Genomic DNA, 16,034 nt, shown 5'->3' with positions numbered 1-16,034 from the left:
GCTTATATTTTTGTTACTCAGCATTGGGATTGTGCTGAGTGCTGGTGGCTCATACCTAGCTATTCTATTCCTATCTATTCAGGAGGCTGAGATCTGAAGATCACAGTTCAAAGCCAGCCTGGGCAGGAAAAGCTGTGACACTCTTTACCTCCAATAAACCACCAGAAAACTGGAAGTGGTGCCGTGGCTCAAGTGGTAGAGGGCTTGCCTTGAGCTGAAGAGCTGAGGGACAGCACCCAAGCCCAGAGTTCAAGCCCCCAAAAAATAAAATAAATTGGGGTTGTGATTAATGATATTCATGAAGCATTGCCAGAAAGCAATGTAGCTCTTCATTCCTGTAGAACTTCTGTATTTTATCAAAAATCCAGGGAATGTGGGAATGTGGCTTAATGGTAAAATGCTTGCCTGGTATACATGAAGCCCTGAGTTCAATTCCTCAGTACCACATATACAGAAAAGGCTAGAATTAGCGATGTGGCTCAAGTGGTAGAGTGCTAGCTAGCCTTGAACAAAAGAAGCTCAGTGGACAGAGTTCAAGCCCAGGAAAGGCACACACATTTTTAAAAATCCTTTAAGTGACACTGTTGTTTTTTAATGCTGTTTTCATAGAGGGACATTCTAAGGAGTTTTCTTTCTTTGTTTTTTTCAGTCAGTCATGGGGCTTGAGCTAGGGCCTATGCACTGTTCCTACGCACTCTCTTTTTTGCTCGTTTAGCAATCTACCATTTTGAGCTACAGCACTACATTTTTCTGGTGGTTTATTGGAGAGGCTCTTCCTGCCTGGGCTGGGTTCAAATCCTGATCCTCAGATCTCAGCCTCCTGAGTAGGTAGGCTTACAGGCTAGAGCCTCTAGCACCCAGCAGGCCTCATTAAAGTGGTCACTCCGGATACTGTGAACATTTTTTTCTTTTTTCTTTTGGGTCGGTTGTGGGGCTTGAACTCTTGGGCTTGGGCGCTGTCCCTGCGCTCTTCAGCTCAAGGCAAGCACTCTACCGCTTGAGCCACAGCACCACTTTCGGTTTTCTAGTGGTTATTGGAGATAAGAGTCTCACAGACTTTCCTGCCCAGGCTGGCTTTGAACCCTGATCCTCAGATCTCAGCCTCCTGAGTAGCTAGGATTACAGGTGTGAGGCACTGGCACCCGGCGAGAATTTTTTTTGTCTTCTAGAATGCCCACTGTCTCCTATGCCCCCTGCCCCAGGAAATTTTCAGAAAATCTGTAACCTGAATATCCAAAAATTTATGTTTCCTTTTTATAGGCAATTATTTTTCCTTTTTATAGGAAATGTAAACATTGAAAGGCTATTATGTCCAATTTTGCTCTGATTACTAGGAACTCAAAGCCAAATTTGCAGTGGAAGTTAAGTAATTATTTATCAATTAAGCACATACATGCCTGTGTCCAAATTCTCCTTTTGTTCTTAATCTGGTTATTGTGCTACTGTTTTTGTAAGCTATCTTAAATCCTCTTTGCCAGTCCTGGGGCTGCAACTCAGGGCCTGGGCACTGTCCCTGAGCTTCTTTTTTTTGGGGGGGGGGCGGTCGTGGGACCTGAACTCTGGGTCTGGGCGCTGTCCCTCAGCTCTTTAGCTCAAGGCTCGCGCTCTACCACTTGAGCCACAGCACTACTTCCAGCTTTTTCTGCTTACGTGGTACTGAGGAATCAAACCCAGAGCTTCTTGCATGCTTGTCACTGATGAGTTTTAGTTAGCCAAGTGTATTTATTAATAAACTTCAGATAGATAGTTTGGGGCCTTATCCTTTATTGGAATTGTAGACATAACCTGATATAATATCTGATGTATTTGACAGTCAGCCATCAATGGCTACATCTGTCTGATATGTAGTAAATGGCCTGTAAGTTTCAGGGTATTCAGGGGAGCTGCCTCTCCTACGTAATACCTCTGTTCTAACAGCTGCAAGGTTCATTTGGAGGCCTCCCCAGGTAAAGTGTTTTGTAAAGGGCTAGCCATGTGGGAAATGCATCTCTGTTAACAGATGTTGCACAGGCCCCTTTCAGCAGCTACCTCTGGACTGTATAAAGCTGGTATGTTCTTTGACCTCCCTGAAATCAAAGTCTTAACAAAATGAAGGTTGAGGGGAGGATACTTAGCTCTGGGACAGGATTCTACTACTGGCAGGCACTTATAACAAGAAGTCAGGACTTTAAAGAACCAAAAGAATCCTAGAGATCATATAGGATTATCATATGACTGATAATCTCCCTGATTGCAAGACTAGACTCTGTATTCAGGGTTGAGATAACCGAATGGTTGGGTTTGTATTTGAAGAGGGTCTTCTTGCTATCCAAACTGGTTTTTATTAGGAGCTAGATGGATTTGAAGTACCCAGCTGGTTCCAAGGCTATAAAAGAGGTATCTGTAAAATGATGATATTGATTTTTCCTGTGTGTCTTGCATATCAGCTCGTAACAGGATTTTCTGAGAAGTTTCCAACAGTAGCCCCATTCTGAGATTAATAAAGTAAATACAGACCGTAAAGGTGACTTTTCCTATGTCCTAAGTGTTAGAGCGATTTGTTGTTTGGAATGACAGCAATAATATTGGGGCCCCAGCTAAGCCACAAAAGTCTACCTAAATAACAATGAACATTTAAGTGGATTGTTTTAGGCCCTAACCTCCTAACCACCAAGAATCAATCTGGGGCACAGGAACACTGTTCTGTTGGTCCTCTCAGGAGCAGATCCTGCATTTTTCTCCCATGCTGGTAAGGGTGATTGAAGCTAGTCACTGTTATTGAGTATTAACTGTGTGCGAGGGGCTTTGTTTGAATGCTTCACTATCTCATTTGATCTTTTTCTCCTCCAGGAGATAGGCACTATTTATTGCTACCTCTTCTGTAGTTTGCCCAGTGGTAATGCACCTAGTGAGAAGAACCCAGACTGAATTTTAGTACACCTGCCTCAGATCATGAACTCTTGGCCATCAAAGACACTGCCATTTGCTTCTCTGATTTGGCAGGCCACAGAACCTGGGCCTCTTAGTACTGCCTGGACTGGGATCAGAATTCTGGTTAGTTAGGTTGGGCAAGGACAACTCTCCTGGGGTAAAGGCCTTCCACAGTCAACCCATCTCTGACAGTCCCAGAAGTGGCGTGTCTATGCCTTTTCCACTGCTACCACCATTAGCAGGGTTTTTCCCATTCCTCAAGAGGAGTCAGACAAGAGCTGGGCGCTGGTGGCTCACACCTGTAATCCTAGCTACTCAAGAGGCTGAGATCTGAGGATCACAGTTCAAAGCCAGCCCGGGCAGGAAAGTCTGTGAGACTCTTATCTCCAATTAACCACCAGAGAACTGGAAGGGTTCTCTGCTGTGGCTCAAGTGGTAGAGTACTAGCCTTGAGATGAAGAGCTCAGGGACAGCACCCAGCCCAGAGTTCAAGCCCCATGACCAACCAGGAAAAAAAAAAAAAAAGAATGAAGACTCTAGGCTGGGAATGTGGTAGAGTGTTTGTCTAGCATGCATGAAGCCCCGGATTCGCTTCCTCATTTACCAGATAAACAGCGCCCAAGCCCAGAGTTCAAGCCCCACGACCGACCAAAAAAAAAAAAAGACAGTTATGGCCCTGTCCTCTTTCCTTTAAAGCTGAAGTCCTTTTTAGGCTACGAGGTTGGTGGTGGTGGTCGTGGTGTGTGTGTGTTCCTGGGCGTGCATTCATGCATATGTATGTGTGCACAGATCCTGGGACTCCAACTTAGGGCCTGGGCACTGTCCTTAAGCTTTTTTGTTTTGTTTTGTTTTTTTGTCAGTTGTGGGGCCTGAACTCAGGGCCCAGGCACTGTCCCTCAGCTCTTCAGCTCAAGGCTAGCGCTCTACCACTGGAGCCACAACACCACTTCTGGTTTTATTTGCTTATATGGTGCTGAGGAATCGAACCCAGGGACTCATGCATGCAAGGCAAGCACTCTACCACTAAGCCACCTTCCCAGCCCATCCTTAAGCTTTTTTTGCTCAAGGCTAGCACTCTACCACTTAAGCCATATTCTCACTTCTAGCTTTTTTGGTAGTTCATTGGAGGTAAGAGTCTCATTGACTTTTCTGCCTTAGCTAGCTTTGAACTGAACTGTGATCCTCAGATCTCAGCCACCTGACTAGCTAGGATTACAGATAGGATCTACCAGCACTCTGTGAGGTGTTTGCTTGTTTTTTGTTTCTTGTTGGTCATGGAGACTTGAATTCAGTGCCTAAGTGCTGTCCCTGAGCAATTTTGCTTAATTTAGCAATCTACCACTGTGTGGTAGTTAATTGGAGATAAGAATCTCATGGACTTTCCTGCCTGGGATGGATTTGAACTACAATCCTCTGATCTCAGCTTCCTGAGTAGGATTACAGGCATGAGCCACTAGCACCTGGCAAGCTTTTATTTTATTTTTTGTAATGCAAAGAATAGGGATGAATGTCAGTGATAGGCCTCTGAGCATCCACGATTTGAAAGATCATCTTATAGTGAGGAGAATCTTGAATGTCTAAGCACAAGATTTGAAAGGAAGCAGGAGGAAAGAATTAGGTTAGATGGGTGGGGCCTGTGGACCTACCTCCTTTCTCATTACTTGGAGAGGTATCTGTCTTGTGGACTCCTGGTACAGGTTGTAAGATGGGTTCATTCATATGAGAATCAGAGGGATTGTACCTTAGGGATGGTATTCAGCCTCTGCTGTATCCTATGTAGTGTGGCCGTACAAAAAAAGACTACATGTGCTCCCCACTCCTGGGGCTTATCTCTAGCAGAAGATGCAGAGACTCTAAAGATAATCTCTATATTAGTAGGGTTCAAATAGAAGTAAATAAAAGTGAAGCCACACAGCCCAATGCTGAAGTGATTATTGGGAACACAAACATTCATATTCAAATGCTTGTTCTGTAATTGCAGTATAAGTTATAAGATAGAATATGAAACCTTCCTTCATGAATTGATGTGGTAATGCACTCTGGAAATCTTACTGGTATAGATATTCCATGCCAGCCACATATGTGAGGGCTTTATATCCATTATTATCTTATTTCATCTTTACCAGATTCAATGCAGTCCTTCAGAGAGATTAATTTGTACCAAGTCACCTAGCTAGTAAGTGATAGAGTTGGGATTTGAAACTGCTTCCAGGCTCTGATTTCTTAGGAGCCAGCTTACATTCCTTTTTAAGGCTATGAGGGTGATGGCATGGTCATTTAAAAAACAACAACAACAACAAAAACAGTGGCTGAAATGTCCAGGGGGCAGGGGTGGGAGGGGGGGTTGAGGAAGAAAAAGACTCAGGAGCCTGCTGGGTTGTGTAAATCAGAGGTACTGGGCTTAGTGGCCATGCCATTAAGAAAGCCACCCCTTTCTAAGAAGTACTCTTGCTTAAAAAGACTAATTGGGGCTGTAGGGCTGAGGGTGTAGCTCAATGAGACTACTTGCCTCACATGCTCTAGTTGTAATCACCAGAATGGCAGTAAATTTTTCACAAGGACTGAATACTAGCAGATATGCATGGATCATCCAGTGTTATTACACCTTGCCTGGCTGCCTTTGAACCACAATCCTCAGATCTCGGCCTCCTGAGTAGCTAGGATTACAGGTGTGAGCCAGAAGTGCCTGGCATAATACTATATTTTTAAAAAAGGACTCTAAATTCTTTGTCTATTTGTACTTCCAAATATCTCTCTCTCCCTCTCTCTCTTTCTTTTTCTTTTTTTTTTTTTGGTCGGTTGTGAGGCTTGAACTTTGGGCGTGGGCACTGTCCCAGAGCTCTTCAGCTCAAGTCTATCTCCAGTCTAGCGCTCTACCTCTTGAGCCACAGAGCCATGTCCGGTTTTCTGAGTAGTTTATTGGAGATACAAGTCTCGTGGACTTTCCTGCCCAGGCTGGATTTGAACTGTGATCCTTAGATCTCAGCCTCCTGAGTAGCTAGGATTACAGGCGTGAGCCACCAACACCCGGCCTTTTTCCTTTTCTTCTTCTCTTTTTTTAGTAGCATGTTTTTGCTGACCTAAAAATAACAATCTTGGTCTAGTAGATGTGCCAGCCCCGTGTAAGCCCTTAGCTCATCTCATTACTACTCAGCACCCTATTTAGGTTGGTGTTATTTGTTATTATCAGAGATGGTGATAACTCAGGGTCACAGTGGTTGAACTTACCAAAAGCCATCCAGCCAGAAAGGAACAGAACTGGTTTCTGAGATTCCAGAATCCCGTTCTAGTCTAGTCTTTGCCCACTCTAACCAAAACACCCCAGGAAAACAATACCATAGAGGCACACCTTGGACAGTCCTGAGTCTGGAGGAGTTGCTCTCTGTAGCCAGTTCTACCTGCTGGTCAGTTTCTGTGCTTCTGTGTATGGTGGTGCAGCCTGGCTTCTGGATCATGCCTAAGTTCTTTCTTCATGGCTCAACTAAAGAATGTGTACCTGCCACCTTTCTCTCCTAGTGAACACGCAGAAAGTTTTTGTTGTAACTATAACTCCTGGTGGAAAAGGCTTGTCTGCTAGGTAGGCCAGCCAGGATGGCGTGTGCTCCTTGTATGCATTTGCCTCTTAAGGTAGTGGTTCCAAGCTCTTTGTTTTCAATCATAATATTTCACAGTTTTTCTTTCTATTTTAATCAGCAGGAGCCAGCCAGGGGTGGTAGCAACTCTTTATTTTCCACTGTGATGGATTATTAGTTCACTTTAAATGCTTTTTAATTTGTACATACACCCCTAGGCTTTTAAGTATTGAGATTCTTTGATTATTGTTGGAAATCAATTTGAACTCCACAAAATGCTCAATGAGTTGGACTTCAAAAGCTCATGGACCCTGTGGTTCTATTAACAAGGACCAAAATCCAAATGTTAAATCTAATAAGTTCTATAGCATTCATAGACCTTTAACTTTTTCCTGTTTTTTTTTTTTTTTTTTGAGTTGGTTGTGGGGCCTGAATTCTGGGCCTGGGCACTAGCTGTTTCTCAGCTCTTCAGCTCAAGGCTAGCACTCTATCACTGAGCCACAGCACCGCTTCTGGCCTTTTCTGCTTATGTAGTGCTGAGGAATTGAACCCAGGGCTTCATGCATGCAAGGCAAGCCCTCTCCCACTGAGCCACCTTCCCAGTCCAATTTCTTCCTTTTAAAAAAATCCACCAATTGCCTGGGTGCCAGTGGCTCATGCTTGTAATTTTAGCTACTCAAGAGGCTGAGATCTGAGGATGGTGGTTCAAAGGCAGCCTGGGCAGGAAAGTCCATCCATGAGACTCTTGTTGCCAATTAGCCACCAGAAAACGAAAAGTAGCGCAATCACCTTGAATTGAAGTGCTTAGGGATAGCACCCAGGCCCAGAGTTTAAGCCCCACAACCAAAAAAAAATAAAAATAAAAATCCACCAAAATGGTTGTTGATAGCTCATGCCTGTAATCCTTTGTACTTAGGAGCCTAAGATCCCAGTACTTTTCAGAGTCAGTCTGGGCAGGAAAGTCTGTGATATTTTTACCTCCAGTTAGCTTCCAGAAAACTGGAAGTGGTGTGTGGCTGCAAGTGGTAGAGCACTGGCATTGAACAAAAGAGTTCAGGAACAGCACCTAGGCCCCAGATTCAAGCCCCGCATTTGACTCCCCCTCCCCCACCAAACAAAAAACACTTTTAAACATTTTCCCTTAAAAGGAAGCAGCCCATACTAGTTGCTTCTTTTTTAGTCTCTGGCTCTCATCTTTTTTTTTTCTTCTTTCTGCAGGGTCATATGGGCCATGTCTTGGTTCTTGCACTTCACTTTTCTTTCCCTTACTCCTTGTTCCTTGTAGCTTGAACTGGACCAGTTATACAAGGTACAAGGAGGCAACTCTTTAAGAGGCCTGTGAATTCATTTTAAAGAGCTAGAGTGGCCTGATGAGTCTGTTGCAGCCAAGGCTAATATTGCTTGTGGTCCAGCTCCAGGCAGCCTATACTATTGGCTCATGTGGGAGACTTTTTTTTTTTTTAATAAAGTGAAGAGCCATCGTCGATAGGAATGAAAGTGTGTGCATAGTTGTGTGTTTGTGACATACATTTATACAAATTGCAAATGTTTATTTTGTAGAAGGCAGTCCTGAAAACTTACCGGAATTCGGCTTTGAAAATAGGCATAACTAGAAATCTCCTTGAAAAGTTTTAGGCTTCCTACAGAAAGAAGTGAGAAAAGAACTAATTCTACCCCAGGGAAATGTGTAATTTAGAAGCTTGTCTGCGTGCATAAGAAAACAGACTCTGGAGCTGCTCTGTACATGCAGAGAGGCAGCTGGGCTCATTGTTTCTCTTCTCCCTCACTGTTTGTGTAAGACCTGATGGGGCCAGTGCAGATGCTATCCCCACTGGGCAGTCATAGCTGCCAGCTTCCTGAGCACTGATTATTTCCCCTATCTTCCTTGATTTCTTAACCTAGCCCAGCATGCTTCTTGGGAATCCTGTCTTCAGCAGTGGAATACGAATATTAGAAAGGGCTGGGTGTTGGTGGCTCATGCCTGTAAATCCTAGCTACTCAGGAGGTTGAGATCTGAGAATGGCAGTTCAAAGCCAGCCCAGGCAGGAAAGTCTAGGAGACTCTTATCTCCAATTAACCACCAGAAAACTGAAAGTGGCACTGTGGCTCAAGTGGTAGAGTGCTCACCTTGAGCTGAAGAGCTGAGAGACAGCACCCAGGCCCAGAGTTTGAGCCCCACAACCAAAATAAATAAATAAATAAATACAACATTAGAAAGGTTGGAAGTATCTCGGGAAACCTCAAGGGGATGAGAGTGTACTTGGATCCTACCTGTAGCTAGTTAGCACCCATCAACATTGGTCTATCATAAGCTGTTTTGTTCATTCACTTCATCTACTAGTCAAAGTATGCTCAGGGTGTGATAACAAGGCCTCTGGATGTAAAGGTTTATGAGTCTTCCTTTCCTGTGGTCAGGCAAAGCTGATGGAATTATTCCCACCTCCATATCCTTTTTATTTCCGCAGTACTCATATTTTGAAGAACAGTGGTGCAGATTTGTCTGGTGGTAATACTATAATCCCAGCTACTCAGGAGGTGGAGGAAGGAGGATTGCCATTTTTGGCCAGCCTGGGGAAACATAGCAAGACTGCTGTCTCAAAAAAGCAAAATAGACAAGGACACGTGCACCTCCATGTTTATTGCAGCACTGTTCACAATAGCCAGGATATGGAAACAACCCAGATGCCCCACCACAGATGAATGGATCCAAAAATTGTGGTATCTATACACAATGGAATATCATGCAGCCATTAGAAATGACAAAATAATGGCATTTGCAGGGAAATGGATGGAGCTAGAAGAAATCATGTTGAGTGAGGTAAACCAAGAGCAAAGAGACAAACGGTACATGGTCTCCCTGTTAAGTGGATGTTAAATCCAAAATGTTAGGTGATACGACAAAATTAGCAGGACTTCAGAAACAAAGAACTTCTACTCATCTGGTCGGATCACTACTAAATATCCCCATGCTGCTGATCACATGTATGGTATATGTGTGTACACCAGAGGGGAACCAGGAAGACGACACAGAACTAGAGGGAATCTGGAAAAAAAATATAACAGCAGGACCCATCAGCTGCACTGGACATTGACCAAAATGAACTAAGCAACTCAATGGCAGCGATGGGAGGGAGGGAACAAGTGGGAAAGAGGGAACAGCTGATGCTATGCAAAACAAAAGAAATGTATGTATCACCCAATGTGGAAGAAATAACTTGTATCCCAAAGCTCATAGAACTCATAAATGTTATAAACCTTGATAGACAATTTGCTCCAGGAAAGTTAGAATGTGTTTGTGACTTTAACTGAACATCAGTATCCCACAATACTGTGAAATTTGGGAAATTATGTAACCACTTAATCACAATAAAAAATTTGAAAAAAAAAAAAGCAAAATACAAGCAAAAAGGCTGTGGAGGTGCAGCTCAAGTGGTAGAGAAGCAAGGCCCAGGGTTCATAAAGAATATATGAATCTGTGTGTGTGTGTGTGTGTGAGTGAAAGAGAGAGGGGGTTGGGGGGAGGGAGAGAAAGAAAGAGAAAAAGAGTATCATGAGGGAAAACATCATCCCCAGTTCCCTATAGGTAGGTGTGAATCCCTTTGGTAGTTAGACATCTCACATATATATGAGACTCAATGGATGGGAAGCCAGCTTGGCTCAGAGCTACAGAAGGACATGTTCTCACTGTTGGATAAAGGCTAATGCCCACTATCAACGGACTTATACTAGGCAGTAGCATTTGCCATTCAGACTGTACAGGAGTAGAGTGGCTGAATGCTGTGGTAGGAAAGGTGCCAGTGAGGTTTGGAGAAAGAAAGAAGACTGATTTATGGGCTTTCCCTTAAATGTCCAGATGAATCCCAGACATAATCCACCAAGTAAGATCGCATTTTGTTTGTCTCCCCTCAATCTCTCTATATAATTTCATCTGAAAAGCAGGATACGGGTGTTAATTAACACTCAGTATCTCCTGAGAGGGAGGCAAATGGGGCACCACCACCATTACTGATGTCTAGGGAATAGAAAGATGCCAGAGTCTCACAGGTTGAACCCTGGAAGGGCAGGTAGGCTCAGACTTTGTGGCTCACCTGCATATTTGGGGCTCACCTGCACATTTGCATACCCTGGGAGTCACTTCCACTTTCTCTGTGTCTTTGGTTCTCAGAGGAATAAAAGAACTAGCCCAACACTTGTGGCTCATGCCTGTAATCCTAGCTACTCAGGAAGCTGAGATCTGACGCTCACAGTGTGAAGCCAGGTAGGGCAGAAAAGTCCCTGAGCTTATCATCTCCAATAAACTATTCAGAAAAACAAAGCAGAAGTAGAACTCTGGCTGAAAAGGTAGAGCTCTAGCCTTGGTTGCAAAGAGGCTCAGAGACAGCTCCCAGGCCTTGAGTTCAAGCCATAAGACTGACAAAAAAAAAAAAAAGAAAAAAAAAACCAACAACCCAACAAGAATAAAAAGCTGAGGCTGCATGTGTGTGTGTGTGTGTGTGTGTGTGTGTGTGTGGAGGGGGGGTGCTGCTAGTATTCTGGGAGGAATAATGGGAAGCCTGCTGTTCGAAGATATTCTGGTATAATTCATGCCACTATAATTTTCAAAGGCAGGAGTTCTAATATGTTCTTAATTTCATTCATCAATATTTATTACTTAGGTTTACAAAGGGTCTCAATTCAGTGTCAGTTCTTACATCTTGTTAGTGCACCTTGATCAATGTCATCCCTCTTGTAATTCTCCATCTCTCCCAACCCCACCCATCTCCTCTCATTCATTGACTTTTTTCTGGGCACTTCTGAGCAAGGGATTGCAAAAGGAGTCACTTATCCCAAATGAGCCGGTTAGCCCTTAGGGACAGGACAGTGCTGTGTTGAGGCCAAGTCTCCAAAACAGCAAGTCGGGAATGGCTTCTTTCTCATTCATTGGACAACTTGGTCACAGGTGTGAGGAACAGAGAAAGGGGTTGTATCACTGCATATGTGGCCCTCTTACTTTCCCAGAATCCTTGCTCTACCAGCTAATGAGGTTTCCCTTATCTTGGCCCTTCAGGCTGCTGAGAACCAGCCCTAGACCTCTGCTTGAGGGTCCTTCTGCTGAAGACATCACCAGTGTGTGGAGCCTGCCCCACACCCACCCACTGCCAAACCACGGCCTTTACCTGTGTCTTTCGGTGTTTCCCGTGCGACCCATCCTGTGGGAGTGCTTCGTGGGCTGCCCCGGAGTTCACTCCACGCTCAGCGGCGCCAATGGTGAAGATGACAAGATCTAAGACTTTCCAGGCATATCTGCCATCCTGCCACCGGACCTACAGCTGCATCCATTGCAGAGCTCACTTGGCCAATCACGATGAACTAATCTCTAAGGTACTTGTCTCCTGCAGGCCTTTCTTCCCTACCCCTGGGGAGGGCACTAACGGTTCCTAGTATTACAGAGGTTTAGAAGCCCTCACAGAGACCCCATCTTTGGAACTCCATCTTTTGCACAAAGACGGCTGACCCACTCAACTGAGAAATATCTCCCAAGTTCTGCAGGGACAGATCATAGTTTAATTTATTTGGGAAATCAGATGTCATCTTTGGAAGCTTGGAGGGACTGGCAAGTTGCAGGCTAGAGAAAAGAGGGGCTAAGGAATAATTAGAACACACTGCCGTGGCTTAGGTTGCTAGATGAAGAGTCTTTTTGTTGAAAGGGGAGAGGAGAGTTGTTTTGTTTTTCAGTGCTGGGAATCAAACCTGGGGCTTTTCACATGCTAGGCAAGTGCTCTCCCACTGAGTTATACCCCCCCAATACTCCCAGAGAATTGATTAGTTAAGATGAGAGTTCCTGGCAAGCCCCTGGGCAAGCTGAGAAGCTGTGACATCACCAAAAGAGTGACCTTTGGGGGAGAAAATGGCCTGTTGAAAAGCCGACCCAATGGCTTTAGGGCTATGCGTGATTTAATAAGGAATGACATTTGATCATAGTCAGAAGAAAGAATGGAACAGTCTTCTCTGAGGAGCCTTGACAACTGCTTCTAAAGTTGGGGCTTGGGGGGGATTGTCCCAATTGTGTAACCCAGGAACTGAATCCTTCCAGTAGCATTCCTAGGGGAGCTACCTCTCCCCTAGCCCTAGATCTTAGAGGAGGACAAACAGGTTTTACTAGGCTGAGTGACAAAGAAACAAGGGCGACCTTTTTTCCCCCCCTTACACATCTTTCACCAGGACTTGGACTTAAAAGTGCCATTATGGTTTAAAAAAAAAAAAGCCCTTTCGCAGATCCAAACAAATGTTCCTGATCTATTTACAAGCACAAGCACTACTGGAAAAGACAACCTTGCTTTCATTGTCTGTGGTTTGGGAGCTTCAGCCAGAGAAGGATGAGGGCTCAATAGTTACAGAACACTACTGGCTAGCTACCTGGCTGGATAACCCATGTCTATGGTAGTTGAAATTCTCTAGATTGGGCCAGAGGATGGAATTCCTTGTTCTCAGTCTATTCTGGGGTATATAGTAATTGTTAGCCCGATGCCTGGATCCCTTAAATCCTGGCTGTACTTTTATGCTGTCCCACTTTCTCTTCTCTGCATTTCTGAAAATGGTTCTCCTTTATGCTATTTATACTTCAACTATCCTTTAGATACCTTTCTTTTTTTCCCTTTTTCTTTTTTTTTTTTTTGACAGTACTTGGTTTTGAACTCAGGGCTTTGTCCTTGCTACACAGGCACTGTACACCTTGGGTCACATTCCCAGCCCTTTCTGTATCAGCTAATTTGTCTAATCTCAAGTGTCTCTTGGATTTCTGGGGTAGCTCTTTGTCTGGAAGTTTGCATGTGTGTGAGAGGCTGTGGTACTGAGAAGAGCGCACCCAATTCTCTGGACACTGGATGTTTTTTGAAACCTCCAAAGACAGTGTTTGTATCTAGTGGGAAAACCAGGTAGCATAAGAAATTGTGATAATGCCAGTAGCTCATGCCTGTAATCCTAGCAACTCAGGAGGCTGAGATCTGGGTTTTGTGGTTCCAAGCCACAAGTCCTGGCAGAAAAGTCCTCAAGATGATGGATAAAATAGTAGAGCACTAGCCATGAGCCCAAAAGCCAAGTCAGAGTAAGACATCTTGAGTTCCAGCCCCAGAACCAATTACCACTCCCCACCCCACCCCAAATTGAGTTACTAGTAATCTGAAAATTAACATTCATGTCCTAAAAACTGCTTAAAGGCTATTCCACTTGGCCCCCACAAGAAATCTTTAAGAATGCAGCTAGCCATGTTTTATACCATTGGAGGAGCTGAGACTCATAAAAGTTGCCCAAGGATCTCAAATAGGAGGCTCAGAGAAGAAAGATTATTTCAAAAAATGAAATGGTTTGAGCTGGGCTTTGTAAGACTGGCAGAAGTGGAATATGTGTAGATGGTAATGGCCTTTCTTATATCTGACCCATTTGACTGGGTGTACAGGGCCTCTGATCTGGCTGGAGCTACACAGCAGAATATCACTTACTGCTTCTTCATGAGCTCTTTTCATATCCTTGAGTTGGTTGTGTTGTTGCTCATGGTAAGAGCTCAGTAAATGATTAAATGGATAGATGGGGCGTGAGACTCGAAGACAAGTAATGAGCAAAAAAGACTTCGTTGGCCTCATGTCCTCCTTTCTGCCCCATTTGGGGGCAGAAAGGCTCATTCACAAGTCTAGGCCAAAGTCAGCACAACTTTGATTTCATTGGCTACAGCCGGTGCACAGATGGGGTGCATTAGAGCTAGATGATTTAAGGAGTTGGGTGAAATGCCTGACTATGGGGAAAGAGTGAGGGAACTGTGGTTGGCATTGTACAAAGATTCCTTTATTTCACTCCACAGCCACCCCCGGCATTAAATAATCTATACATTCTTATGCAGGTCAACTTAATGGAAAGATCATCACCCTAGTTCCCTTCTTAGAAAATGGGCCTTTCTTTGCATCTCCCCTCCCCTTCTCCTGAAGAAAGTTCAAGGAGAGAATGTCCCTCCTGTTCTCCCCTCTTGACTTAATCTCCTGTGCCGGTTCAGAATCTGCACAGTGGGAGTTAAGATCTGGGCTGCCTCTAAAGATCATTGGAGCCCATACAGCAGTGCAATTAAACGATACTTTGTACTTGCAACAGGGCCTTTAGTCTGGAAAGCTCAGCATTTTGTTGGCAATTTTGTTTGTTTAAACAACTAGGGTCTATATTGATATGGTTTTAGAAAGAATCCTGTGCTCATTTTGCATGTACAGAGGCTTAGTTACCTCTAGTGGGCTATTCAACCCCTGAATCTGTCATTCATTAAATGGGGAAAGATAATGTTCTCTCTGTTTTTGTTGTTGTTGTTTTTTGGACGGTCATGGAGATTGAACTCTGGGCCTGGGTGCTGTCCCTCAGCTCTTCAGCTTAAGGCAAGTGCTCTACCACTTGAGACACAGTGCCACTTCCAGTTTTCTGAGTGGTTTGTTGGAGTCTCACAGTCTTTCCTGCCTGGGCTGGCTTTGAACCGTGCTTCTCAGATCTCAGCCTCCTGAGTAGCTAGGATTATAGGCGTGATCCACCGGCACCTAGCTGTTCTCTTGATGGTCTTCTTCTAAGTCCTTTAAGGATGGTAGTTGGTGTGTGCCATTGCATGTGGTTTATTCTGGCCTTTTTATAAGGACAATGTGAGCTACCATGAGAAAGATATCTTAGGAGAAAGATATTTCTCACTGGGGAAGGAGCTGGTTTTCTATATTGTGTTATTATAGGCTCAGATGAGATCATGGATATGTGGGTGGTTTGCAAATTACAAAGCTCTGTGCAAATCTAAAGTAGTTCAATTGCTTCTCTTGTCCTTATTGTCCAAAAATGCAAAGGGAGGAATAGGTCTAAGGGTATTATTCCTGCTGGTACTAAATAGGTTTAAATTAGCCATGATAGTTGATAGTTTTGCATTGGAACGTGAAGCCTAAGTATTGGAAATGAAAAAAGGGCAGTGGGCAGTAGGAAAGCCGGTGTGTATAGAAAGCAACACAGGCTTTTCTGGTGTGGTGTGTGTGTGTGTGTGTGTGTGTGTGTGTGTGTGTGGAGGGGGGGTGCTGCTAGTATTCTGGGAGGAATAATGGGAAGCCTGCTGTTCGAAGATATTCTGGTATAATTCATGCCACTATAATTTTCAAAGGCAGGAGTTCTAATATGTTCTTAATTTCATTCATCAATATTTATTACTTAGGTTTACAAAGGGTCTCAATTCAGTGTCAGTTCTTACATCTTGTTAGTGCACCTTGATCAATGTCATCCCTCTTGTAATTCTCCATCTCTCCCAACCCCACCCATCTCCTCTCATTCATTGACTTTTTTCTGGGCACTTCTGAGCAAGGGATTGCAAAAGGAGTCACTTATCCCAAATGAGCCGGTTAGCCCTTAGGGACAGGACAGTGCTGTGTTGAGGCCAAGTCTCCAAAACAGCAAGTCGGGAATGGCTTCTTTCTCATTCATTGGACAACTTGGTCACAGGTGTGAGGAACAGAGAAAGGGGTTGTATCACTGCATATGTGGCCCTCTTACTTTCCCAGAATCCTTGCTCTACCA

The 16,034-nt window shown here is 44.1% G+C and overlaps 1 protein-coding gene across 1 annotated transcript in view; it reads left to right on the top strand.

The window, feature by feature from the left end:
• Positions 1–16,034, top strand: part of Ypel2 (yippee-like 2 (Drosophila)) — a 61,806-nt gene that overhangs the window by 12,040 nt on the left and 33,732 nt on the right. Inside the window, exon 2 of the mRNA XM_013013192.1 lies at positions 11,530–11,843. Within this exon, the coding sequence (XP_012868646.1) occupies positions 11,727–11,843 (117 nt within the window). The 5' untranslated portion in view covers positions 11,530–11,726. The remainder of the gene's footprint in view (positions 1–11,529; positions 11,844–16,034) is intronic.

Source organism: Dipodomys ordii, unplaced genomic scaffold, assembly GCF_000151885.1.
Source record: "Dipodomys ordii isolate 6190 unplaced genomic scaffold, Dord_2.0 Scaffold19, whole genome shotgun sequence".
NCBI lineage: Eukaryota > Metazoa > Chordata > Mammalia > Rodentia > Heteromyidae > Dipodomys > Dipodomys ordii.
The sequence above is the reverse complement of the archived record's forward strand: the minus strand, read 5'-3'. Positions and strand labels throughout refer to the sequence as shown.